The sequence below is a fragment of the Nuphar pumila genome, chromosome 7 (genome assembly GCF_984573655.1).
Source record: "Nuphar pumila chromosome 7, dmNupPumi1.hap1.1, whole genome shotgun sequence".
Classification (NCBI taxonomy): Eukaryota; Viridiplantae; Streptophyta; class Magnoliopsida; order Nymphaeales; family Nymphaeaceae; genus Nuphar; species Nuphar pumila.
In genome coordinates this window covers 116,381,612-116,407,733 of record NC_143255.1, presented here as the reverse complement: position 1 = coordinate 116,407,733, position 26,122 = coordinate 116,381,612, and the positions used below count along the sequence as shown (strand labels likewise).

The window sequence follows — 26,122 nt, the reverse complement described above, 5'->3', positions numbered from 1 at the left end:
GGTGTCTCTGCGTGCACGAGTTAAGAAAAACTGTTTGGTGAAAGCTACGAGCAACGACATGGAGAACACCATCGTTTCTAAAGAATATAGATAATCAAATAAACGTTTATAATACACCATGAAGCTAAGGTGTGCCAGATATTTACTAATCTCTCAAGACACAAGTTGCATTTGCGGAACCATAGGCTTCTCATCTGATGCAAAAGACTCGTCAGCGGTCACTTCTACAAACTGGTTTGCCGATTTCGAGTCTGCTCCTGAGAATGGGTTTCTCAATTGCCCAGGGTTTGAATCTGTGTCAATTGTGGAGGCCCTGGGAGGAGAAGCTGGCTGCACCTCAAGGTCTGGATATGCAGCCTTGAACCTAGCTCGCAGGCCTTCATCTACTAATCTCGCTCCATTCAGTTGGTTGCCAAGCGATATCCACCTGAGGCATCAAACAAACACCAATATGAAGGGCATGACGATAAATCTACAGGTGACAAGGTTAGAGCCAGCAGCTCTCTCTCTCTCTCACCCACACCCACCCACCCACCCACACGTGCGTGCGTTCGTGCATGCATGCATGCGTGCATGCATGCATGCATGCGTGCGTGATTGCTTCATATAACATTCAAATTACAGCTACTGCAGTGCAAGACTTCCGTTACCCAAAACTGAAGGGAAAATTTGCAACTTTGGAGATGCCCAAAATTACACCAGAAAAAAGTATAATTCCGCAAAATTGTAATTACTGTTTCGGGTGGACTTTAGTGTCGTACAATGTTTAATACTAAGATGTGAAAAGGGAAAAAACTGTTGGGACTAATCTCATGCACAGCTTCAAGCTGAACTGACAAATTTTGACATTTTGTTTTTAATGAAGCAAAATTTCATTAAAACAAAGATAGAAAAAGGTGATATGACAAATTTTGACATGTAACTATTATTTTCTGAATGAATAAAAAATGAATTCATCCATCTTGCAGCAACTTTTCTACTCATGTATTAGTTTCTGAAAAACAATTTACTAGTGTTTAATTAGGATAAAAAACAAAACCACGTATACCATTAAAATTGCCAGAGACACCTACCCAGCATGAGTATTGTGCATACGTGCAAAGAGCTCCAATTTCCTTGTCCTGGGACTGATTCTCTCGAGCAATGGGTACATCTGCAAAATTAAGAAAGTTGGAAATTTTTTTGTGAACATGGTATTAACTCTTAAGCATGCAATCTGACAGGCGATAGGTCAAATGTCAAACTACGGTAACATGCCTATGTGGCTATCTGATCATTTATTACATTCAAATCACGTGCACAAAGCAAGTTGGCTATGCATCAACTGGCATGGACGCTCATCAACAGCTGAATATCTGTAAAATTTCCAGCAATGTTGCCTATAAATGGCAATAATCCATCCATTTTTCGTGTACTCTCTATTGAAATGAATGAAATGTAAATGATAACACAGGAAAATTATTCATGCAGAGTAGTGAGCATAGATATCTTGAGGGCTGATTGTGCATGAAGATAAACTAGCAGCTTCATGAGCATGGCCAGAGACATTTCAATTTAATGGATAATCAGAGTAGGGATGTCAGTCACGAGTGAAGCTCTATGATACATTGATACTTGTCATTACCTCTTTGAAATACAAAGAATTTGTAACTTCATAGAAAGGCAAATTAGTTAGCTTAAAAAATGTTTGGAACAAATCTATCCACATCCAGACAGTAAAGAATAAAATGTTGCCTTCTTCACGCATCAGTTTGTCACCCCTTGTAAAACACGTTTGATATATAACCTGCACAACTTTACTGACTATTCTTTATACGAACTCATACCTATTTCCACTTTCCACAGAGAATAACTCATAGGCAAATAAATACCTTGACATTTCCTCATCATATATCACAGGAGACAAATGCAACTGGTCATGGTGCGACCTTGACTGGTAGATTACCACTATGTTCAATTCACAGTTTCAACATAAGAATTATTCTTTGAAGGCTTGGTTGTACTATCAACTTCATGTCTAACATTCAGAGCCTGTGGTACATATGGAAAATTGGGCTGAGGTATTTTTGGCAAAAAGTTGAATTGTAGGCTTCCAATGTTTTCTTCTATTCTCAATTCTAAGAATTGAAAACAAAAAATAAGTAGCACAACTCATTCTAAGGCTGAGCTTGGTTCAATACACATTCCCTGGTTTCATAGGCTGTAAACCAACCTGCAGATCCACATTGCTTCACCTATCACTTGTCTGTGCTAATAAAAAATGCAAAGTAAATTGGAAGCAACTTCGCATGAGAGCAGATCAGGTCTAACGGTGGGTGACATTCCCAAACTAACGCGATCAGGACACACCATGTATCCTGTTTAAGGACTACAAAAAAAGGGTTAACAGAACATCCAGCGCTGTTAACTCCCTCTGGGTTGGCTGGAAAACTCAGAGCAGTTCTCTCTTTCTCTCTCTCTCCCCCCTGGCCCTCTGTTTTTTTCTGGCAGGTGGATCAGCCAGAAAACTCAGTGGTGAAGGGAAAGAGGAGAAGGTTTTTGGTCTCTCTCTCTCTCTCTCTGTGTTCTTTCTGGCAGGTTGATTGGCCAGAAAACTCAGAGCAGTGAAGGGAAAGAGGAGGAGGCTATCTCTCTCTCTCTCTCTCTCTCTCTCTCTCTCTCTCTCTCTCTCTCTCTCTGTGGTTGTCTGTCAGACAAAAAAGCAGGAGGTGAGGAAGAAAGAGGATGAGAGAAAGAGAGGAAAAGAAATGTGGTTAACGGTGGTGACAGCTCCGTTACACCCTCTTTTTTAGTGGGACCCAGTTAGGACACATGGAGCTTCCTGGTCGTGTTTTAGTTTGGGAATGTCACCCACCTATTGACCTGATCTGATCTCACTTCGCATGGATGCGGCTACAATGCAGAGTATGGTTATTTCCATGGAGTTCCACACATAGAATAGTTTTTCCAATTAAAATACTGTATGGCAATTGGCAATCTATGTCACATAGGTGTGGGTGCAGGTACGGGTGTGAATGTGGCACTTTAAAAAAACTTGGGTGCAGGGGTGTGGGGAGGATATATATATATATATATATATAAATTTTTAACAGTTTTAAGTTAACACTACATGTATTTGTGTGCATTTACGTATTTATATATATAATATAGATAAAAATAGACTTGATTAGGGTTAACTGAATCTACTTTTGGATAGAAATGGACCTCAGTGTGGTTGACTTCACCTAACACAAAGGAAGTTGTGTCCAAGTGTCACACCCGCCTGGGTGTGGGTGCGACGCGGATGTGGTGCCCTGTTAGAAGAGTCTGTGTGACATAGATGGCAATATATTCATGAAAGTAGAAAAAAATACATGCCACATAAAATTCAAGAAACATGGATAAACTGTCTCATGGCAAACCTTTTTGGTTTTGCTAGATGGTTCCCCAACTTCTTTATGGATTTGCCTGCTGGTTGTTAAGAAAAGAGAATTGCAAGCATTTGAAGGCATTTCTATGTTCTGACAACATTTCATTGGATAATCTTATATATGCCATTGTCAATATTTTTTTAACCTTAACTTGATTGAAAAAAAATAACTTTTTTGTCTCCTATCTATACAAGTATACAAAGGCACCGTAAACATGGTCAAAGAAGAAACCTTATTTATGTTGTATGTATACACATGCTCTAATTTAGTTTAGTTACTGACAAAAATAATTATCTTAATAAAAAAAGAGATGGATTGTAATTACCTCATCTGGTTTTCGGCTCGTCTCCCGAACTTCAGCGACAAGGACATCAGTATCGATGTTCCGATTAACTTCCGGATTACCCTTAATCCCAACAAGACAATGCTCTTTACTATGATTTAGCCAGTGACCAGTACGGCCAGTTCTGATAATTCTTTGTAGTTGATTGGTCTTCACCCAGATAAGTTCCTCAACACGCTTGTACCCCCAAAGCTCCAGGCTGACATTTATATAGCAAAAGTCTATCAGCTTAGAGAAATCTACATAAAGCAGATTTTGCTAAATGAGTTGTTTTGCAACAATAACATAATAGACACACTTAGATGGAAAAGCATTAAATTAAACAAGCAAATGAATGGAACAAGAATTTTAAAAGGAAAAGAACTTGCCACTCATGTGGGCAGGAAAAAGAATGCTTTGGTGAAAGAAATAACAAAACCTGATTTTTCCACTAATACCTTTGGAGTTGTATAAGAAGAAACATAAGTACTTTTCATCTTAATTAACGTGAATATCTCATCTTTCCCCAACACCCAACCTGCGAACCCCACCCCCACCCCCCCGCCCCCCCCCCCAAAAAAAAAAGAATAAAAAGAAGAATATCTAACTAATTCTTCTTTTTGCTAAGGAAATCTTGAACAAGTTTTGCCCTTGTGCAGCGGAAGTGAAAATCAAGTATCCCTAGCTTGCATCATATTCAGTTTAGGAATACAAGATCTTAATGCTGGTTACACAATTAAGCTTGCATCATATTCACCAAATGTTGCAATATTCCAATTTATGTTTTCATTGCATTTTAAATGAATTTTCAAAAACAAAAATAACAGAAGTACAAAATTTCAGGATACATATACTAAAGAACTTCAACATAAAAATATCATAATGTAGTCATGATATTTTATATATTTTTAATCCCCCTGGTTTCCCCAAGAAAACCCACTAATTTTGTAAATTTTCCTTAAAAACTTGCCAATCTTATTGCAAGGAAATATTGGTAACTATGGCTTGGATATACAAAATATTGCTATCAGGGAAAGATGAGTTAATCTACCACTCCCGCCCAAGCTCCATTGCACGCCCAGTAACCCACAGAAAAATCAGGCCATCAGTCTGCAATGCAGGAACATTAAGATTCCTCATCTCATCATCAGCCATTGTTCCATAAGGCAATTCCATGTGAATGTCCCAGGGTGGGTCAGCCATGATAACTCCAAACTGGCCCAAAATGTCCATACGAAAGTTACGAATGTCACAGTTAATCCACTGTGGCTCGCCAAGTTCTACCTCTGAGCAGTATTCAGCACGTTGTGGCTTTATTGGCTTCTGGGGGGGAAGATTAGCTGCTCCCGTCATCATTGCAGGAACATCCGGGGTTGGATCAAGCTCATAGTGCACATACTTGCACGTCTGCATGTACAAGCATATATTAATTGAACTTCACTCTGAAGGGTAAAAATAACAAAGTATTTATGATGGATAAAGATTTACCTTCATGTGCCTACAAGTGTCCAGAAAAGAGCAGTCACCTAAATTGATATCTGTATGTGGAGCAATTATACGACGAAAATGGACCTGCAAGAGAGAAGTGACACATTGAGGAAAGCACAGCCCCTTGATGATCTCAATGGACATCTTAGAACTATTTTCATTAGAAAAATGAAAGAACAGAGATACAATCATTTCAACATCACAATCCCTAGGGTTCCCAATTCTACACTACCATTTAGTATCAAGTATCAATCAACTTATTGACCAATATTGCTAATAAAACCAATGGGTAAATGTGTAAATGAAAAAACCTGGTTCGAACACTAATTTTTAAATGTACAGAACTTATAATTATTATCATTAGTGATTTGGTGTCCTACGCAAGCATGATGCACAGCTCAGATCCCTAGGCCTACTAACAAAAGTTATGGAAGAGAAAATGGAAGACAGTTTGAAGCATTTCTCACATCTTATCATTCCCATTTCTTTATACATGATTATAACAAGTTTATGCTCACCTACATCTTCCAGCCCTCACTGCAATTTGCAACACAAGCACATTGGTGCATGTATGTTGTAACACAAGCATATGGAGGTTATGACATATGACTTTCTGAAGCAATCTGTAGACATAAATATAGACAGCACATGTATGTTTATAGGTATGTGTGTATGACCAAATATATTTGAGCAGCTGATGGCCTCAGATTGGCTGAAAAGTGGTATGGTGAGACACGTTATTGCCAGAATGGTGCAGGTCAATACAATGTGTTTTATTTGGTGAAATTGGTCTAAAATGGATTTGCATACATTAAGAGATAACACAAGCTGGATCTGGATATCGGATCCATATCCAGATCCAGATCATGCTAGTTGGATCTGGGTATTGGATCCAAATCCAGATCCGATGTTCAGATGGAGTGCATCTGATCGCATTTATCGAGGTAAGTTCTAAGAGATCTTGGTTTTCTGTCTCCCTATTTGCCTCTTTTCAGGATTCTTTAACCTCTGTCCATTGATTCTTCTCACCTTATTATTCTTCTTCCTCTTTTCTTCTTTGAAAAATCAGTTAACATCTTTCCCAATCTTGGCTGCTGTGGTTTGATTCATCTAAAGAAAAATCTCAGTATATTGTGTTTAGCTTGTACCAGTTTTTTTTTTCAAAGGAAATATCACAGCATACTGTGTTTCTGTTTTTCTCCCTCTTTTCACACATCATGTCAATCCCAAAACCTTCTTATTCTTCTTTCTTTCTTGATCTTGACGTCAAATATTCTTTGGATTTCATCCTGTTAAAATCTGAAATCTGAAAATCTATATTCAGCCTTCTTTGTCTGCACACTCAAACTTTGCAGAAATTTTCGTTGCTATTTTTCTACATTAGGTCAACTATTTTGATATCATATCAAAATATTGTCTTAGGTCAGAGGTCAGAAACTACAGGTTTCTGATCAGTTCTGTTTTTGTGCTTAATTGCTGTGGTATGCCAGCCAAAAAAAAAAAGTCAGCAAAAATTTAAGCTCATGTTCTTGATATTGACGTGATAGGCAGAATATTTCTGTCCACTCCATTATTAATTTTTTTATCATGGATCCAAACCATCAGTTGTTCCTATCTACTATTTTCTTGCCCCAATTAGTTTTTGAAAAATTAAACAATTTCAATTTCCTGGCCTAGAAGAGGCAAAGAACACATTTTATGAGTCAAGATCAATCCGGACACCTTGATGGGTCCATCGTCCCTCCACCACCAAATATTATCAAAGAGGAAAAGGATGACAAAGGGGTTGTAATTTCTTTTGTTCATGTTAGAAATCCAGACTTCATTTCATGGATAAGGAGAGATAAGACATCGGTTGCCTACATCATCTCCACCTTGGGTGATGTTTAGTAAAAAAGCGTTTCAGAATTTGAAGAAAAGTTTCATGTCAATCATGAAATATCTTAATAAGATGAAGAGCATCACTGATCAACTTGCTATGGTGGGCTATGAAGTTTCAAATAAGGATACAGTTCAACATACTTTCAACGGTCTCGACCCCGATTACCACATCCTCTCTACCACGTTATAGTACTTGGATTTGCTTCCAACATTCAAAAATTTAAGGGCCAAGTTGTTACATTATGAGATGACCCTTACTACTGATGTTAATGCCGCCAATGACACTCAAAAAACTCTCAAAACTAATGTCTTATGAGGCCGTGAAAGAGGTGGATACTTTAGAGAAAGTAGAGGACGTGATCATGGAGGCAATCAAGGAAGTCAAGGTATTTTGCCAACACTAAATATTCCTCTTAATATTGATGCCCAGAGGCGACACCCACTATTTTTACTTGTTTCATATGCAAAAAACCAAGCCATATCAAAGCGAATTGTTGGTTCAAGAATGACCTCATATATAATTAAAAGACAACACAGAACAAAAATCAAGCCAAGGCTCAATCTGAAGGTCAAAGTAGCAGACAGAACAATGAAGAGGTTCAACTTCCAATGGACATGCAATTACTACTACTACTTGAACAAGGTGTACGATATGTTGATTATGGAGTTGCCAACCATACCACAAGTGATGAAGGTAAGTTTTGAATGTTGGTTCCTTATCATGGTAAAGATAGTATTGTTACTGGGGATGAGACTCGTCAACCCATTACACATACTGGAAATGTGTCTGTCCCTTTGTCTAAATCCAGTTTAACCCCTCTTTACATGGTATTAGAGCGTGTAACTATTGAAGCCTATTTGAAGATCTTTTTAAAGTGGTGGTGATCATGCAAGAGTTCAAAGTGATTGTGTGAACCATTGGTGGAGTGTTTGTGTTCCACATTTGCTCTCTCTCTCTCTCTCTCTCTCTCTCTCTCTTCACTTCTTATCTTCTCTCTCTCTTCACTTCTTATCTTCTCTCTCTCTTCTTTTAGCTCCTGTAAAATGGATGACAATGATAATGTCACCATCAAACCCATAAAACTCAATGATTTCAATTATGTAACATGGGCTTCTATTATGAAGTACCTTATTTGGGAAAACGGGTTATGGGGACTAGTAGATGGGTCTTATCCGAAACCTAAGCTAATTCTCACTAAGGTAGAATGTGAGAAATATGTGACTCTAACCAAAAATGAAAAGTCAAAGGCTATAACCTCTTATGAGAAAAAATTGAAGGAATAGAGAATGGCTCGTGCTAAAATCATGTCTTGGCTTATTAAGCTTATTAGTAGTGTGGATATGAAAAAATGTTCAAGCCTTGCCAAATTTGAGCATGCTAACAAGGCTTGAGATTATCTCAAGAGAAGATATTGCACATATATGCAATGTGCAAGAAAGAATTTGGACTATGATCCAAGAGGATAAAACTATTAGAGAATATTATAGTGACCTATCCGAACTTTTGGAAGAATTGGCTCTTCTAGAGCCAAAGTGGCATTGTCCCAAAGATATAGAACTCTCCCAAAGACAAATAGATGTAGAGCACTTTTACCAATTCATTAACGGTCTAAGACTAGAATTTGAATCTACAAAATTTTTTTTTCTTCGTAGAGGAAAAGTGCCCTCTATTGAAGATACTATAGAAGAGTTAGTATGTAAGAAAATAGATTGAGAAAGCATGTAAGCAAAAGTGAAGATGACTCGATTTTAGCCGTTTCTAGACCAAAAAACTAGTTCATGCATATAAATCACATGACAAGAAAATGACTATGATAGAAGAAAAGTTATTTATCATCATTGTCATGAATCGGGACACATTAGGCCCCAATGTCCTAAACTAAAAGGGGCATATGAGAAGAAGGTTGCATCGATAGAATCTTCACAAGAGACGAAAGATACTTCTACATCACAAGATTCATCCATTGGGAGTTTATCTTTGGCTTAATTAGTGAAAGTGCTTCAACCTCTTCTCAAAGGAGTATCTTCCTCAATTGGAGTTTTCGTTTCATCTTATTCCGATCCCGATAAAATTTCTTGGCTTCTTGATTCTGGTGCATCTTTTCATATGACCCCAAACAAAGATATTTTATCTAAATATAGTAACAACTCAAGTGTGTCAAATGTTTTCACAACCGATGATACATCTCTTCAAATTGAAGGAATAGGAAACTTTGAAAAAATTCTTTCAAACTCAAAATTTTTTTATTCCAAAAGTTGGTTACATCCCTAAACTAAACTTAAATCTTTTATCAATTTCTCAAAATTTTCGATTGTGGTTGTAGTATTTCGTTCTTTTCAAATGAATGTTTGATACAAGATCGCCTGTTAGGGAATTTGCTGATTGGGCAAGGCCATAGAGAAATGGGACTATACTATATGAATTTTTTGGAAATACCCAAAGATGCTTTTTGTTGTAATATCCAAAAATTGGATTTAAATATATGGCACAGAAGATTAGGACATCCAAATGTATCTAAAATACAGTATTTTCTAAATTTGAAAAAATTTATAATCTTAGTGATTTCTTTTACGAGGACTGTGTTCTTGGAAAAATGAAGAGATTGTCATTTAATGATAGAACTTTTGTTTCATCTAAATCATTTGAGCTTGTACATTCGAATGTTTGGGGTTTAGTACCTCTTTTATCTAAAGGTGGATATGCTTATTATGTTATCCTTATGGATGATTTTACTAAACATACTTGGATATACTTCCTTAAGCATAAATCAAAAGTTTTTTCCTATTTTCAAAACTTTCATAAATTAGTTACAAATATTTGAAAACAAAATTTTCATATTTCGGACTGATTTAGTGGGAGAATTTGTCTCAAATGAAGTTAAAAATTATCTAACTCTCCATGGTATCACATATAAAAAAATCTTGTCATCACACGCCGCAACAAAAATGGTTTAGCCAAAAGAAAACATAGGCACATCATTGAAACTTCAAGGACCTTACTTATGTGCCATTTTTTTTAGGCAGAAGTTGTCCTGACTGAAAGAACTCTTAAAATAATCAAGGAATTGGTGTGAGAGAGAGAGAGAGGGGAGAGAGAGAGAGAGAGGAGAGAGAAAACTCGATATTTGGGAATCGACAGCAACTGTTTTTCTTAGCAGCTGCAGTAATGCTACATTACGCTTAATAGGGTTACAATAACCTTACAAGGACAAAAATGCCCCTCATTAGTAACACATGTTACATTAGAGTACAAAGGAAACAAAACACGTGATTGGATATGGATCATTTATCGGATCCATATCCAATCCATACTCCATATTCTAATACCCTCCCTCAAGTTGTGCATGGGGTTGAACCATGTGCAACTTGTTCTTCAGATACCAGAAGCGGTGACTTGTGAGACCTTTTGTAAATATATCGGCAACTTGGTCTTCTGAAGGGACATAAACTGGTTCAATCTCTTTGTCGGCTATCTTTTGTCTGATGAAGTGTTGATCAATCTCAATATGCTTAGTCCGACTGTGGTGAATAGGGTTGAATGCAATTTGTATAGCACTTCTATTATCACACATAAGTGTTGAGTTTGAGATATCCTCTTCCATCTCTGTAAGTAGATGCCCAATCCAAGTCACTTCTGCTGTGGCAGCTGCCATAGATCTATACTCTGCCTCTGTGCTAGATCTTGCCACTGCCTTCTGTTTTCTGCTACTCCATGAGACAAGATTTCTCCCAATGAAAACACAGTATCCTGAAACAGACCTCTTCTCATCTGGATCACCTGCCCAGTGTGCATCTGTATAGGCCAGTATGTCATGTTTTGGTGTCTTCCATGAAGATTGAATATATGTGAGTCCATCACCCACCGTTCCTTTTAGATAGCGAAGGATGCACTTGACAGCATCCATGTGACCAGTCTTTGGTTCATGCATAAATTGAGATACTTGATTAACAGAATATACAATGTCTGGTCTAGTAAAAGTAAGGTATTGTAGCATACCCACTAAACTGCGATAATTGACTGCATCAGGATATAACTCACCATCACAAATACTGAGCCTTTGGTTGACAACACTGGGTGTGGGTAGAGGTTTACAATCTGTCATTCTTGCTTTAGTCAGAAGATCAAGAGTATATTTATGTTGAGTTAATGACATTTTTTCATCTTGTCTGTCTACCTCTACACCAAGAAAATATCTCAGCTCCCCAAGGTCCTTCATTTTAAATCGCATACTCAACAAAACTTTAATTCGCTGAATGTGGTCTAGAGCATTACCAGTGATAACAATATTATCAACATATATGAGTAAGAAAACCATAGTGGTACCGTCCCTATATGTAAACAGAGAATGGTCAAGTTGGGAACGAAAGAAACCATGTTTCTGGATTTCTAAGGAAAAGCTTTCAAACCATGACCTAGAAGCTTGCTTCAATCCATACAAAGCTCTGGTTAATTTGCATACATATTCTTTTGGGTCTCCCTCTGCATAACCTTGAGGCTGTCCTCATGAAGGAATGCATTCTTAACATCAAGCTGACTAAGGATCCAGCCATGTTCAATCGCCAAGCCAAGTATAATGCGAATAGTTCCCATTTTTACCACTGGGCTGAATGTTTCATCATAATCCTGACCATACTCTTGAGTGAAACCCTTGGCTACAAGACGCGCCTTATGTCGTTCAATGCTACCATCCGGTTTATATTTAATTTTATAAACCCATTTGGAACCAACAACATTTTTATCTGGAGGGCGGCCAACTATCTCCCATGTTTGACACTCATGAAGTGCCTCGATCTCCTCATTCATCGCTTCAATCCATTTGTTGGATTGGATAGCATGATGAAAACCAAGAGGTTCATCGTGTTTTTCAATCTGGGATAGAAAAATCTGAAAGTCCATAGAAAAGTTGTCATAACTAACCCACTTTTCAATAGGATGTCTTATCCTGCCTGATCTTCTTGGTGCTTCTCTGTTATTAGATAATGCAATGTGTTCTTCAGCATGTACATTTGTTTGCTCTCTAGGTCTCCTGGTATACACATTACCTTTGTATCTCAGACACTCTGCTTGTGATGTATCATCTGAAACTGTCTCACCATGTATGTTTTCAGGAGTCAAAATAGTATGCTCAGTAGCATGTGAAATAAGTTCAACACTAAGCCATGGGTCATACCAATTAGCAACTACACCAATATGTTCACGATTGACGTCTGCTCTTTTTTCCAGAAAACTATTTTCATCAAACACAACATTTCTGAAAATTCTAATCTTCTTATTGGCAGGATCATAACACCTGTAACCCTTGTGTTCATCTGCATAACCTAAAAATTGACATATAGAGGCTTTGTCCTGAAATTTAGTCCTCATGGATTTGTCAATATGTACATAACATGTGCATCAAAAAACTCGTAACTCATTATAATCGGGATGTGCACCAAAGAGAACATAATAGGGAGATTGATTTTCAAGAATAGGCATAGGAAGACGATTTATCACATGAGTGGCAATGTGAAAAGCTTCAGTCCAAAGACTAATGGGTAAATTACTCCCATGCATCATACTCATTGCACTTTTCACAATATGTCTGTGTTTACGTTTAGCAATTCCATTTTGTTGTGGAGTGTACGGGCAAGAAACTCTACGATGCATCCCATTATCTTGGAGAAAATCTAAAAATTCTTTGGAGGAATACTCACCACCTCTATCACATTGGAGAATTTGGATATTTTGAGAGAATTGATTTTTAACATAGGCATGAAAATGACGGAAAATGAAAAAAACTTCTAATTTGTGTTTCATAAAGAATATCCAGGTAAAACGAGAGAAATTGTCAATAAAAGATACATAATATTTACTTCCATAAGAGGAGGGATTAGGGGCTGGGCCCCAAACATCTGAACATATTATCTCAGAAGGCATGGAAGCTCTTTTATTTATTTGATGAAAAGGGAGTACATGACTTTTGCAGACCTGACAACTGGGACATATTTTATCCTTCAATGAAGGTGAAACAGACTCTAAAAGAAAACCATTGGACACTAACTTTTCAATAAAGACTTGACTATAATGACCAAGACGAGAATGCCAGAGATCTGACTTATTACATTTGGATGTACTTAGGACGCTTTTACTTGGGCTTCAGGACACTGGAGGCTGGATCTTCATTAAAGACATACATGTCTCCACGTCGCTCTCCTTTAGCGAACATCTCCCTCATTTGAAGATCCTTGACAAAGACAGAAGTAGGAGTAAATTCCACAGAAGAATTGGTAGAATCAACAAGTTTAGAAACAGATACAATATTTTTCTTTATGTTCGGTGCATGAACAACATCAGATAAAGGGATAGATGACTCAGACAAAGGAATGAGGACATTGCCTATGTTTGAAATAGGGTGGTGAGTCCCATCTCCGGTTACAATATTAGATTTACCAAAATAGGGAGTCAAAGTAGAGAACTTACCTGCATTGCCAGTGACATGGGTTGTTGCTCCAGAGTCAACATACCATATTCCATCATCATTCTGCTTCAGATTCAAGTTGGCCATAGCATATAGTAGGAGATCCTTAGCATCATCACTGACCCGAAATGTACCTGCAGTTCCTGATATACCAACATTTCTATTGTTTTGCATTCTATTCCGATTTTGTGGGTTGAACCAGCAGTTGGCCTTGATATGACCTCGTTTGTTACACTGATAGCATGTGAGAACATTCTTTGAAAAACTGACATTGGAAGTTGGTGTAGGTAGTAACCCGCGTCCACCCTGGATTGGATTTCCCTTGCCTCTGCCACGTCCTCTTCGTGCACGATCAGCTATCACCCCTGTGGCAAGGACCTCATGCGTAGATGATTGTCCTGTTGAAGCTTCAGACATGCTTTTCAGTGTCATCTCATACTGAAAAAGTTTGACGCGTAATTCCTCAAAAGAGAGCAACGTAGGCAAGCATAATAAGGATGTAACACGAACATGATATTCTGATCCCAGGGCATTCAGTGTTTGTTGCACCTTTTTTTATCTGAGACTGGACATCCAACCATGGCTAATTGATCTGTGATGCTCTTGACTTGATTTAAGAATTCAACAATGCTCATTCCACCCTTTCTTAACATCTGAAATTCGCGTTTAAGAAACAACACTTTAGCCTCTGATATTTGAGAATAGGTCTGAGCTAAAGCACCCCACAAAACTTTAGATGTCAATCATCAGGAATGGAAATCAAGACTTCTTGTGACAACGTGGAAGTGATGTATGCGACGAGTGCCTGATCACGCTTCATCCAGGTAACAAATGCAGGGTTGTGAATAGTATTCGGCAATCCTCCATCCTCTTTGGCTTCGGTGGTGATAAATTCTGGAGGCATTGGAGTCGATCCATCTAAGTGACCTGAAAGATCTTGACTCCGAATAAAATGGGCAATCTGCCTTTTCCAAGTCAAATAGTTGTTGGTAGTTAACTTTTCTGAAACTAACTGCCCCAGGAAACTGGAAGAGAGACCTGAACTACCCGAAGAATCCATTGATGGACTGTTTGACAGCGGAAAGAAACTGATGGCTGAGACAGAAAATAAAGAACTGACAAAGAATTAAAACAAAGACAAAATAAGTAGGTGCGTCAGACAGATTTGAGGGCTGAAAAAGGACTGATAGTAGATCTGAAAATATTTTCAGATCTGCGAGGAATAGAAGAAGGCAGATCTGTCGCAACTTTCAGATTTGCGACAAAGAGAGAGAGATACGACAATAACTTTGTATGAATACCAAGTGATAGTAGATCTGTCGCAACTTTCAGATTTGCGACAGAGAGCGAGACACGATAATAAATCTGAAGGTATTTCAGATTTACGATAATTTCAGACCTGCAAAATAATAGAAGGAAAGAAATGGGTGCAGAAAAGAAAAGAGAAAGAAATAGGTGCAGAAAGGAAAAGAGGGATACCGACTTTAACGCTGAAAAGGAAGATTAGGTACCAATTTTACAGCAGGAGCTGTTCACGCAGTTCAATCACGTGAACTGTTGTTCACGCAGATCAGAAAGAGGAGGCTGGGCAGCTTGCTGTTCAGGCAGATCAATCACGTGATTTGTTGTTCACGCAAAGGAAACTGCAGACAACACCTTTTTTAGCAGGAGGCTCAGCAGGAGACTGGGCAGCTTTTTCAGCAGGAGACTCACGCAGGTCAGGAAGAGGAGATGGGGCACCTTTTTCAGCAAGAGCAGGAGGCTGGGCAGCTTTTTCAGCAGGAAACTGCAATTCTGCAGGAAACTGCAGACAATGCCTTTTTTTTTTCAGAAACTGCAGTTCAGCAGAAAACTGTAGACACGTGATCTGATGTTCACACAGAGAAGACTGGGGTACTGGGGTACCCTTTTTCAGTAGGACCAAATCGGCTGCTCTGATACCATGAAAGAACTCTTAAAATAATCAAGGAATTGGTGTGAGAGAGAGAGGAGAGAAAACTCGATATTTGGGAATCGGCAGCAACTGTTTTTCTTAGCAGCTGCAATAATGCTACATTACGCTTAATAGGGTTACAATAACCTTACAAGGACAAAAATGCCCCTCATTAGTAACACATGTTACATTAGAGTACAAAGGAAACAAAACACGTGATTGGATATAGATCATTTATCAGATCCATATCCAATCCATACTCCATATTCTAATACTGACTTCTATCTATCTTATAAACAAAATGTCATCCTCTTATTTACAAAATATTTCGCCTATTAAAAAACTTGTTGAAATCTTCCTTGAGTCTTTAGTTGCAAATGTATTGTATTAACCAACAAAAATGACAAATTTTCACCTAGAGTTATTCTGTGTGTCTTCTTTGGCTATGCTGATAACCAAAAAAGATATTGGTGTTATGATCCTAAAACTGGAAAATTGTATATTTCGAGGAATGTTACTATTTTGGAAAAAAAATCTTTGGAAAAGATCAAGCTAAGAAAGTAAGTACTCAGTTTTATCTGACCTTGGGTTCAACTGAATATGATTTTGAAAATGTTATTGAATCAAGTGAATCAAGAGACAATGAGTCTCATGATGATGAATCTTACAATATTCTAGGCGGGGGAATCAAAAACTTCCATGTGCACTTGAAAAAAATTTCAACTTAAATGAAAAGTAACGACAAACTAGGAAATCATCCGACTCTTTTTTGTCTAAATATCAAGCATGCATAGCCCTAATACATTCATATATCTCTTCAGACATTGGGTTAAGGCAATGAAAGTAGAATTAGATGCATTACAAAACTCATAGGTTGTAGATGGTATATAAGATAAAAACCAAGAGTTATGGGACCTTTCAGAGTTACAAAGCTAGGCTAATGGCCAAAGGATATGCATAAGAATATGGTATAGATTATGAAGAAACCTTGGAACCTGTTGCCCGAATGACTACAGTTAGAACCCTCATTGCAATTGCTTCGATTAAAAATTGGCCTATATATCAAATGGATATTAAAATTTTTTCTTTAAATGACAATCTTGAAGAAAAAGTGTACATAGAGGCACCTCCCGATATAAAAATGTCTCGCGGGAAGACTCTTCGTTTACAAAAGACATTGTATGGCCTAAAATAAGCTCCCGAAGTTTGGAATGATAAATTTAGTGATGTTATGCTTAATATTGGTTTTAGACACGACTTTGTTTGTTAAGAATTTTGATGCAGGTATTGTCAGTCTACTTCTCTATATGGATAATATGATAATCACTAGAGGAGATAAATAGGGAGTTCATAATATTAAAAATATTCTTAAAAATAGTTTTGAAATGACTGATTTGAGTTTTTAAGATACTTTTTAGGAATAGAGGTTGCTTATTCCCCTAGAGGGTATTTATTGTCTCAATCTAAGTTTACTTTCGATATTATTCTCAGGTCTGGAATATCAGATGACAAAAAGGTTGACACTCTTGAAATAACAAATGTCAAAATAAAGATTGATGATGGAGAGCCCCTGGATGATCCAACTATTTATCGACAACTTATCGAAACACTCTTTTACTTAACTATTACTAGACCTGATATAGCACACGTTGCACACACAACTAGTCAGTTTCAGCACGCACTGCTCACATGGGAGTTGTTTTGTGTATTATTAGATATCTAAGAAATTCAGTTTCTAGAGGATTATTTATGTCTTTCTCATTTATACTAGATTTACTTGCATACACTGATGCAGATTGGGGAGGTAATCCCAATAATCGACACTCAACTACGGGCTATGTCACACGGACTCGGGTAGGGAGGCGCCGCACCCGAGTCGACACGCCCCGACACGGGTGCGGCTTCAGACACGGCCCGGACTTGGTCAACGCCGAGTCGAACTCGGTCAACGAGTCGAGTCCGAGTCCATCCTTGTTTTGGACTCGGTCAATGTTGACTGAGTCCAAAAATATCCATTTTTAGGGTAAAAAACAAAAAAAATGATCTTTTTATATATATTTTAAAATATATATATATATATATAGCACGAGTCTCAAACATAAGCCCCAGAAGAAAAAAAATTCCGGGGGGCGCTGCCCCCTACGGCCCCCCGACCCCCGCCCTACGGGACCCGCGCCAGGGGGAGCCCCCGGACCCCCCTTTTTGCAAGGGCAAAAGTATAATTTGCAAAGTTTATAAAAACACTCATGCTGGTGCCAAACTTTAGAGGACAATATCCACATATATGCACACAAGATATATTATTATTATATATATATATATTTTAAAATATATATATATATATATAGCCGAGTCCCCGTGTCCAAAATTTTTAAAATTGCGCCGCACCCGTGTCGCACCCGCACCCTCACCCATGTGACATAGACTACGGGTTTTTATGTTTTCATAGGTGATTTATTAATCTCGTGGAGGTGCAAAAGCAACAAGTCTCCCAGTCCTCAATTGAAGTTGAATATCGAGTCATGGCTACAACCACAATAGAAGGGGTGTAGCTGAGAAGATTGTTATCCGATATGGGCATCAAAATTCTATGAGCATCAAAGATGTGTTGCGACAGCAAAAGCTCTATATACATTGTTAGCAACAACACTTTTCGCGAAAGAATAAAGCACATTGAGATGGACTGTCATATGTTTGAGAGGAATATCTTTAAGGAGTCATTGATCTGCCCTATGTCACATCTGAAAAACTGCTGACAGATTTCTTTACCAAGCCTCTCTCCACTACTAAATTCCATTTCCTATTAGGCAAACTTTCACTCATTGTGTCGTAAGTTTAAGGAGGGGTGTTAAATTATAATTATATATATATATATATATATATATACCAAGGTTGGACCAAGTCAACCTTGTTGACTTGGAGCCCAACAGCTGGATTTCCAGCCATTGGACTACGGCCCAAAGGCTAGAAATCTAGTCGTTGGGGCCTTGGCCCCTCTTTCTATGTTCTCTCTCTTGGCTCTCCTCTCTTCCTCTTGTGTATATATATAGGGGTCTATCCCCTTTGTAAAAGTATGATTCTTGCATACTTGTTCTTCAATAAAAGATTTTATTTTTTATCTTTTTGTGTATGCCCTTAGTGGCACTTGTGATTGTGTATTGTAGTTGTTGGTGCTTGAAGGTGTTCAACCCTTCTTTACACTTGCCCTTACACACCCCAACAAAATGGGCTCGCAGAAAGAGAAAACCGCCATATTGTTGAAAGTTCCCTAGAATTGTTGCATATCAGGAAAACTCCTTTATGTCTTTGGACAGAGCCTTTTCACTCAGTTGCTTATGTTATAAATATGTTGCCTATGAAGATTTTGAATTACAAGTCACCTTATTATGCCATGTTTGGAAAGCATCCTGATTATGATTCCTTACGAGCTTATGGTTGTATTTGTTATATTCATATAGATAAGTCCTAGGGAGATAAATTTGAACCTAGAGCTCATAATTGCAAATTTGTTGGTTATACAGATAATTATAAAGGATTCAGGTGCTATGATGTCAAGAATAAATGTATTCATATTTCTGTATTTGATGAGAGTTCCTTTGAGTCAGACTCCAATGCAGAACTGGCTCAGAGAATAGAGGGAGTGTTGAATATTATCAACCAGGGTTAGATGAAGAACTGTTTTCAGGGCCTAATGATGTTTCCACACCAGAAGAAGTTCCAAAGAACCATGGGCAGGAAAGAGATATCGTAGAAAATGCAGCTATGGATGGGAGATATAAAGAAGGTCATGTCTATACCAGAAGAAATAAAGGGGTTGTTGGTTTTGAAGTTGGGGAACAAAGGGCAGGTGGTAATGAGGTCAGACAAGAGTCGGGGTAAGACATCCTACGGTGGTGGGTAAGTTGTGAAAATTTTAGCACATATCATGAGGCTTATCTTATGCAAATAGAAAAACAAGAAGAGCAAATCGCTTATTCCTAAGTCATCCAGAATAAAAAATAGATTGAAGCCATGAATGATGAAATAAAAGCATTACACAAGTGCCAAGCATGGAAAGTGGTTTAAAGACCTTCAGATAAGTATGTCACAAGGTCAAAATGGGTTTATAAGATTAAGTATAAACCAAATAAGACTATTGAAAGGTATAAGACCTGACTTGTTGCAAAGGGCTTTACTCAAGAATATGGCATGGAATATGAGACATTCAACCCTGTGGTTAAAAATTAAAATAGAGACAATATGTATCATCTTATCCCTCGCAATGGATCATGGTTGAGATCTAAATCAACTTGATGTTAAGAATGCATTCTTACATGGTGACTTAAAAAAATAAGTCTACATGGAATAGCCATGGTGATACAATGAAAGTGATCCAGTCAAGTATGTGTGAAACCTTAAGAGGGTAATATATGGGCTAAAACAAACCTCTCGTTTCTCTAAAAATACAAAGACATGGCTTCTAGAGATCTTCACTCAATCATTCGTTGTTCATTCACAAAGGTAAATGATATATGATTGTTTGCATTATATATATATATATATATATATATATATATATATATATATATATATATATATATATGGATGCCATCATTATTAGGGGAAGCTCGGATGAACATATTCAAAAGGTAAAGGAGGTGCTGAACAAACATTTAAAGATGAAGGATCTTGGGTAGTTGAAATGCTTCTTCGGAGTTGAGGTTGATAAAAGGAAAGATGATATGGTTTTGACTCAACATGAATATATTATGGATCTCTTGCGCAAAACAGATATTTTTTATTGTAAGCCTTTATTAACACTTGTTCCAGTACATCAACAATTAAGTGTTTACGATGGAGAGTTACATGATGACCCTACTGAATATCGAAGTATTGTGGGAATGAATATCGAAGTATTGTGGGAATGTTGCAATATCTCACCTTCACCAGACCAGATATTGTGCATGCAGTCAATCAAGTGTCCCAAATCATGCACCAACCAAGAACTACCCATATGGAAGCAGTAAAGCAGATTCTTAGGTATTTGAAGGGACCCTGGGTGATGGATTGTTTTATAAGAGAAGAGATCAGAGGAAAAGTCTTCTCGTAGTCATGGTCTATTCAGATATTGACGGGCAGGAGACCCAGATGAAAGGAGATCAGTTTCAAGTTATTGTATATTCGTTGGTGGTAATTTAATTTCTTGGTCAAGACGTAAGCAAGAGTACTAAAGATGAAAATCGAGCTATGGCGGCAATTGCATGGATAAGGAGTTTACTACATGAGATAGGTGAAACAATCCCCAGGTCAGTTTTATTATGTGACAATCAGAGTGCCATTAAGATCTCCTTGGATCTTGTTCATCATGAAAAGACCAAGCACAAATTGAAGATTGTGAACTTAAAGCAAGATTCATTGGCTTAGAAAACCAAATAGCAGATCTCCTTCACAAAAGGCTTGACAAAGAAAAGGTTTTGGTAATTGAAGTCCAAGTTGTTCATGGTGATTACCATGTACAACTTGAGGGAGGCTATTAAGAGATAACACAAGCTGGATCTGGATATTGGATCCAGATCCGATGTTCAGATCCAGCATACAGAGAACCTGGCATGATGTATCCTATTTGAATATGGTTTCTTATTTGTGTATGCCTCTTTGTGTACAGTTTCCTATTTGTGTGTGCCACTTTATCAAGAAGCTTGTTGTATGTGAGAAGAACTGTATAACACAATCTATAAATAAAGATAGGAACTGAAAGAATACAGCCCCATCAATATCGTCTCTCCTCCTCCTTGGTAGCTACTTTGGGCATCACATAGGTACATGTTTTTTCAGCATTTTGGCATGAAGGGTATACATTCAAATGGGTGTATGGTACTGCTGGCTTTCAGCTGCAACAAAGTAAGATATTGGTAAAGGGAGTGATGCCCTTTGAGATATTGCCAACTCTACTTTCTGGCATTGTAATTGCTGGATGTCGAGCGTATATGTAAGCCCACTTCTGTTAGCACTACAATTAAGCTAAATTCCAAGTTGCATCTAAATATGAAATTACAATCTAAGCCAATGAATGGGCAGACAATTGAGTGGTTCAAATCTATAACCTAAAAGTTTCAAATTGTTGAACTATTGCAGTTGGAGCATCCTGAGGTTCAGTCAGCAATGCATTAGAAAAGATTGGACAAATCAACATTCACAAATTTTGTTAGGTGCTTCTTGAAACTACTTGTTGACCCACAACAGGCAGTATCCAGCTGTGTCCTGCACCAACATCCATGCAGCCTTATCAAAGCACCTTAGTTATATATAGCTAGATACAGAGTAATATTAATATAGCCATTGGAGGGATGGGTCAAAAGGACATGGGAGTTCAAACTTTACGCGGCAAAGATATGAAGACAAAAGACAAACAATCAAATTGGAGACCAAATCCAACCAAAATTCAGTTTTACTAACCTTCTCACATGCAATGAAAGAACCACTTTGACGACGACAATCTTCTTTTGTTAAAGCTGTACAATATTCCTTCAGCTGCGGACCGCCCTTAGTTTTGAACTGCCAAACAGGAAATTGTTGGTGACAATTATCCAGGCTATAGGCAAGAATAATATATAAAGTGTAATACTCCGTCAGAAACATGCATCTTAGATGAATATCAAAACATCACTCAGAACTCATTTTGTTAGAGAAGCAATTGCAGACATTGGAAAAGCTCGCACAGGTAAATCAAAGTAAGATGTTTGAAGGATAAAAAGAAAAAACAGTCACCCGAGTCTGATGCAAATAAGAATTGCAGGAGAAATTCACGAAAAGGTAACAAATAAGACAAATCATATGTTAAATGTAGTTTGTCATCTGCACAGCCTACCTTTGCTGTCCAAGGGAGTTTAAGCCAATGGTCATGACCTGAATAGTTCAAGGACCTCCTCCCCTTATGGTTTTGGCTTGAAAAGTGGTCACTAAAGGTTTCGATGATTTAATCCAAAGAGGGTGGTTGATGGGCTGCCTTTTGTCTCATAAGCAGATTCAAATGGGTTGGGAAAACAATTAGAGAGGGAAGAAAAGACACTGATGGATCGCCTACCATTGAGGCTTAGGAGTTTCAACTCATCAATATCCCTTGTCAATGTTTAAAATTCTCCTATAAGATGTATCCTAAATGTACGTAAAAAATATCTGAACTCAATAGAAACACCCAAGAGTAGAGAAACTAAAGATGGATAGAATAAAAAGGCAATGGTCTAGATCCACATGTTTGAGGGAGGGCACAAAATAACGAAAAAAAATTCACTTAGAGTTTCCTATGTCAACATGGCATGATGCCCACGGAAACATTGAACATGTCATGACACTTCATGGACATAGTCAATACCATATCCTTAATTTCATTTATTCTTTAATGATCTTCATCCCTTTTTTCAGCAATTTGCTCCAAAAAGAAAAATTATATCATCAGATTATTATTTAATGCTACATATAACTTTACTAATTGTAATGGATTAAAATTTCTCTTGGTGTATCTTTGTATATAACCACGTCCTAGACTTAGAAAACCTATAGGACACACACCTGCATCATGTCTTGTACCCGTATCCACTTCTATGGGACAGTTCCTTATAGCCTTTCCACATACATCTATTTTCCATAACCCCAAGGAGACCTATACATAGAAGAGGGTTATAAGTTTACGAGAAGGGACTAGTTCACCAGAGATTTCCAAACCTACCAAAAGTCAGTGTTCTTGGAATTAGATGCCTGAGCCTCATTAATCAAGCTCTTACATCGATCGGTGGTGGCTGCCTGCAACTTGAAGATGGCAAATGACAAATACTTTGAACTGAAGGGATACTATAAAGTATCCAATTAATTCGAAATGGAGAGCTAACTACCATGCGAGTGCAGTATGGAATAATAAGGTTATTCACCGAAATTTTGAGATTTCTTCGCAGAAGGCCTACTAGCACAAAACTGCTTGGGGCTACAACAGTTGCATAAGGCCTCTCATGAAATACTCTCTGAAGCTACTGAACATGGACACTAAATCTGTCTAGTCTTCATGGACACTTTGGACAGAAATTTAGACACATTAGGTGCATGAGTTGTTCAAATCTAGAGGTATATGACTGTGACAATATAGGACTTTATCCCTCAAAAAAGAGGAAGTAAAGGCACATTTTTAACGAAGCCCCGCAACCAGTCACCTCTGGAATGATGGCTAGATGGACACCCATGAAAAACTATGTGGGCCAGGGGATCTAACCCATGCTTTCACTTTTTTCAGGTTGATTCAAGGCATGGTTGCCAGTTGAGGAAGCGGGAGCGGGAAGCGATACGGGAAGCGGGAGCGGGAAGTGAGGCACTTTCAAAATTTTAGGAAGCGGGGAAGCGTGGGACCACTTAGGACCGATTCGGGAAGTGTCTCGGAAGCGACCTAGGAAGCGTCTCGGAAGCGAAAAAAATAAAAATAAAAAAAAATACAAAAAAAATTGAAAACAGGGGAAGCGTGGGGGAAGCGAGGAGGAAGCGTGGGGGAAGCCTGCTTCCCATTAAAGCGAAGCGCGTCCCCCATTAAAGGGAAACGCGCTTCCCAAAAAAGGGGGACGCTTCCCCCCACGCTTCGGAAGCGCGACGTTTCGCGCTTCCGAAGCGCGCTTCGGGGAAGCGCGCTTCCCCTTTTAGCTAGGCGCTTCCGGTAACCCTGATTCAAGGCCTTTTATCAAGCTCAATCTAAAGGATTTCAGTTAACTAACCTTTTGCACATTTGGTTGTTCTCTGCTCTGATCTTCTTAGCTTAATCCATTTCTTCTAAAAATCTAATGTTTAGTAGTCAGCTCATTTCTAGCCTGAAGGGAACCCAAAATCCTCATCCTGCTCTGGCAGAAAGTTTTTGAACTTTGGCAAAACAAGAAAAGCCACATAATAATGAACACAATTCTCAATCATCCTCAATAGAAGGCTGAATAAGCAATGGGGGTCTTCCAAAACAACACGTTCAACCAAAGAGCCATTTACCATGCCTGAAAATAATTTCATGGCTAGAAAAATAAAAGGACACTAAAATTCTTAAAATCTCATTTTCCTTCTAGATCTTCCGATATATCTACACAGATTTTCTGATATTGCACTAAGATAATGCCTGTTTTTTACTCCTCAATATTCATATTGCTATCTTTATGATAGACCATTAAGTCAAGGTCTTTGTACTCGACTGCAAATAATCCCATGACCAGCTATCGTTTTCCCCCATACTATTCCTTGATTCCATATATGCCAAAAGGGGTGGCATTTCCATACCACAGAATGATCAAACAAAACTGTAAGGTGCAATGGCCTAATAAAACTATACAAGCAATAAGCTAAACTATTTCCATGATAAATAATAACAGAAACGGTATGGATCATGGTGATAACGACTGACTATCTGACCTTGGCTGCAACAGCAGTCTCCTTGGCTGTAGGCCGGTGAATCAGATCGAGAAGCTCCTCCCCTGTCTTCGACTTCTGCAATTCTCTGAAGGACTTCCTGTTCAGCAATGTTTCCAGATCCTTCAAGTCCTCATCCTCTGTCCCCGGTTTCACAGGCACAGTCGGGCCACTCATGGTTGTGGCCGGCAATGGTGGCAGAGCTGGCCGGTGCAATGGGCCGACTCCCAATGGTCTCGGCATCCCCATCATCCCTAAAACCCTACCCCCTCCTCCTCCTCTTGGGCCCATCATTGCTCCGCCTGGAGGTGGAACTCCACCAGGAAAGATTCCTGGAAAATGGGGCTCAGCAGACCCCATCCACATCTCCGGCCGCGGCATCATCCCAAACACTCCCCCGTTCGGTTCAGTACCTGCCGGAACTGGTGCCAGCGTCCCCTCTGGCGCTTGAACCCCTCCTCCCCCTCCGTCCCCCTTCGTCCCCTGAGAGTTTTCCGGCAACTCCTTCACGAGACGGTTCCGGTCGATCCCTAGAACCATAACCCTAGACTTCCCACTCACAACGAACTCCTCGAGGTCGATGGCCCCACCAGAGTCCGCCAGCGACCGCAGTGCCGCCTCCACACCAGCGATCGGCCCAGCCCCCGCACCAAGTTCGAGCAGCGCCGCCCGCTCTGCCGGCGACACTGAGGACGACTGCTCGTTCTCGAGCTTCCGAAGCACGGCGGCCGAGTCGATGGACGTGAAGGGCACCCGCTCGAGAAGCAAGAGGGAGATCATGGACCGGACGATCGGCAATGCATTGGAGGTAGCGGAGCAGTCCGGCCAGGGGAGGGCATCAGGCGACCCGGGGCCGGATACCGGGCGGGCGTCGGAGGGAGGGGGCATTCTCCGGCCAGGCAGATCGGCGGGGAGTGAGGATGAAGATGATGAGGGCCGCTTTCTAGGGTTCGGGGGAAGGGAGTTGAAGGCGGAGACGACGCGGAGGGAGAGGTCGAGGGAGGAGATGAGGCCAGGGACGATGCTCTGGAGGGACGCGATGAGGCCGTCCTGCTCGCGGCGGCCACCGTCGATCCTCTCCCGCAGGCGGTGGCGCTTCTCCTTGAAGATGGCAGCGTCTCCGCTGGCGTCCGTTGCCGAAGATGGCTCCATCGACGGCCGGATTTTGGGATTTCCGATCGATTCCGGACAGGTTTCCTCCCCAATCTCGGTGTGAAAGAGCACGTGG

At 39.2% G+C, this 26,122-nt stretch overlaps 1 protein-coding gene across 1 annotated transcript; it reads right to left on the bottom strand.

The window, feature by feature from the left end:
• Window positions 1–73: 73 nt before the first annotated feature.
• LOC149833083 (putative N(6)-adenosine-methyltransferase MT-A70-like) lies at window positions 74–26,122 on the bottom strand. Its single transcript, XM_090014893.1, has 7 exons — window positions 24,898–26,122; window positions 21,928–22,026; window positions 5,221–5,304; window positions 4,784–5,139; window positions 3,736–3,952; window positions 1,074–1,153; window positions 74–427 (listed from the first exon to the last, which is right to left on the bottom strand). The coding sequence occupies exons 1-7, from the start codon at window positions 26,044–26,046 to the stop codon at window positions 154–156; spliced, it is 2,259 nt and encodes a 752-aa protein (XP_089871019.1). The 5' UTR covers window positions 26,047–26,122; the 3' UTR covers window positions 74–153.

Coding starts and splice junctions, on each gene's coding strand:
- LOC149833083 (XM_090014893.1), bottom strand. CDS start 26,046: ATGGAGCCATCTTCGGCAACGGACGCCAGCGGAGACGCTGCCATCTTC. Junction 3,953..4,783: donor ATGGAGCTTGGGCGGGAGTG/GTAGATTAACTC, acceptor TATAAATGTCAG/CCTGGAGCTTTGGGGGTACA. Junction 428..1,073: donor ATGCACAATACTCATGCTGG/GTAGGTGTCTCT, acceptor TTGATGCCTCAG/GTGGATATCGCTTGGCAACC.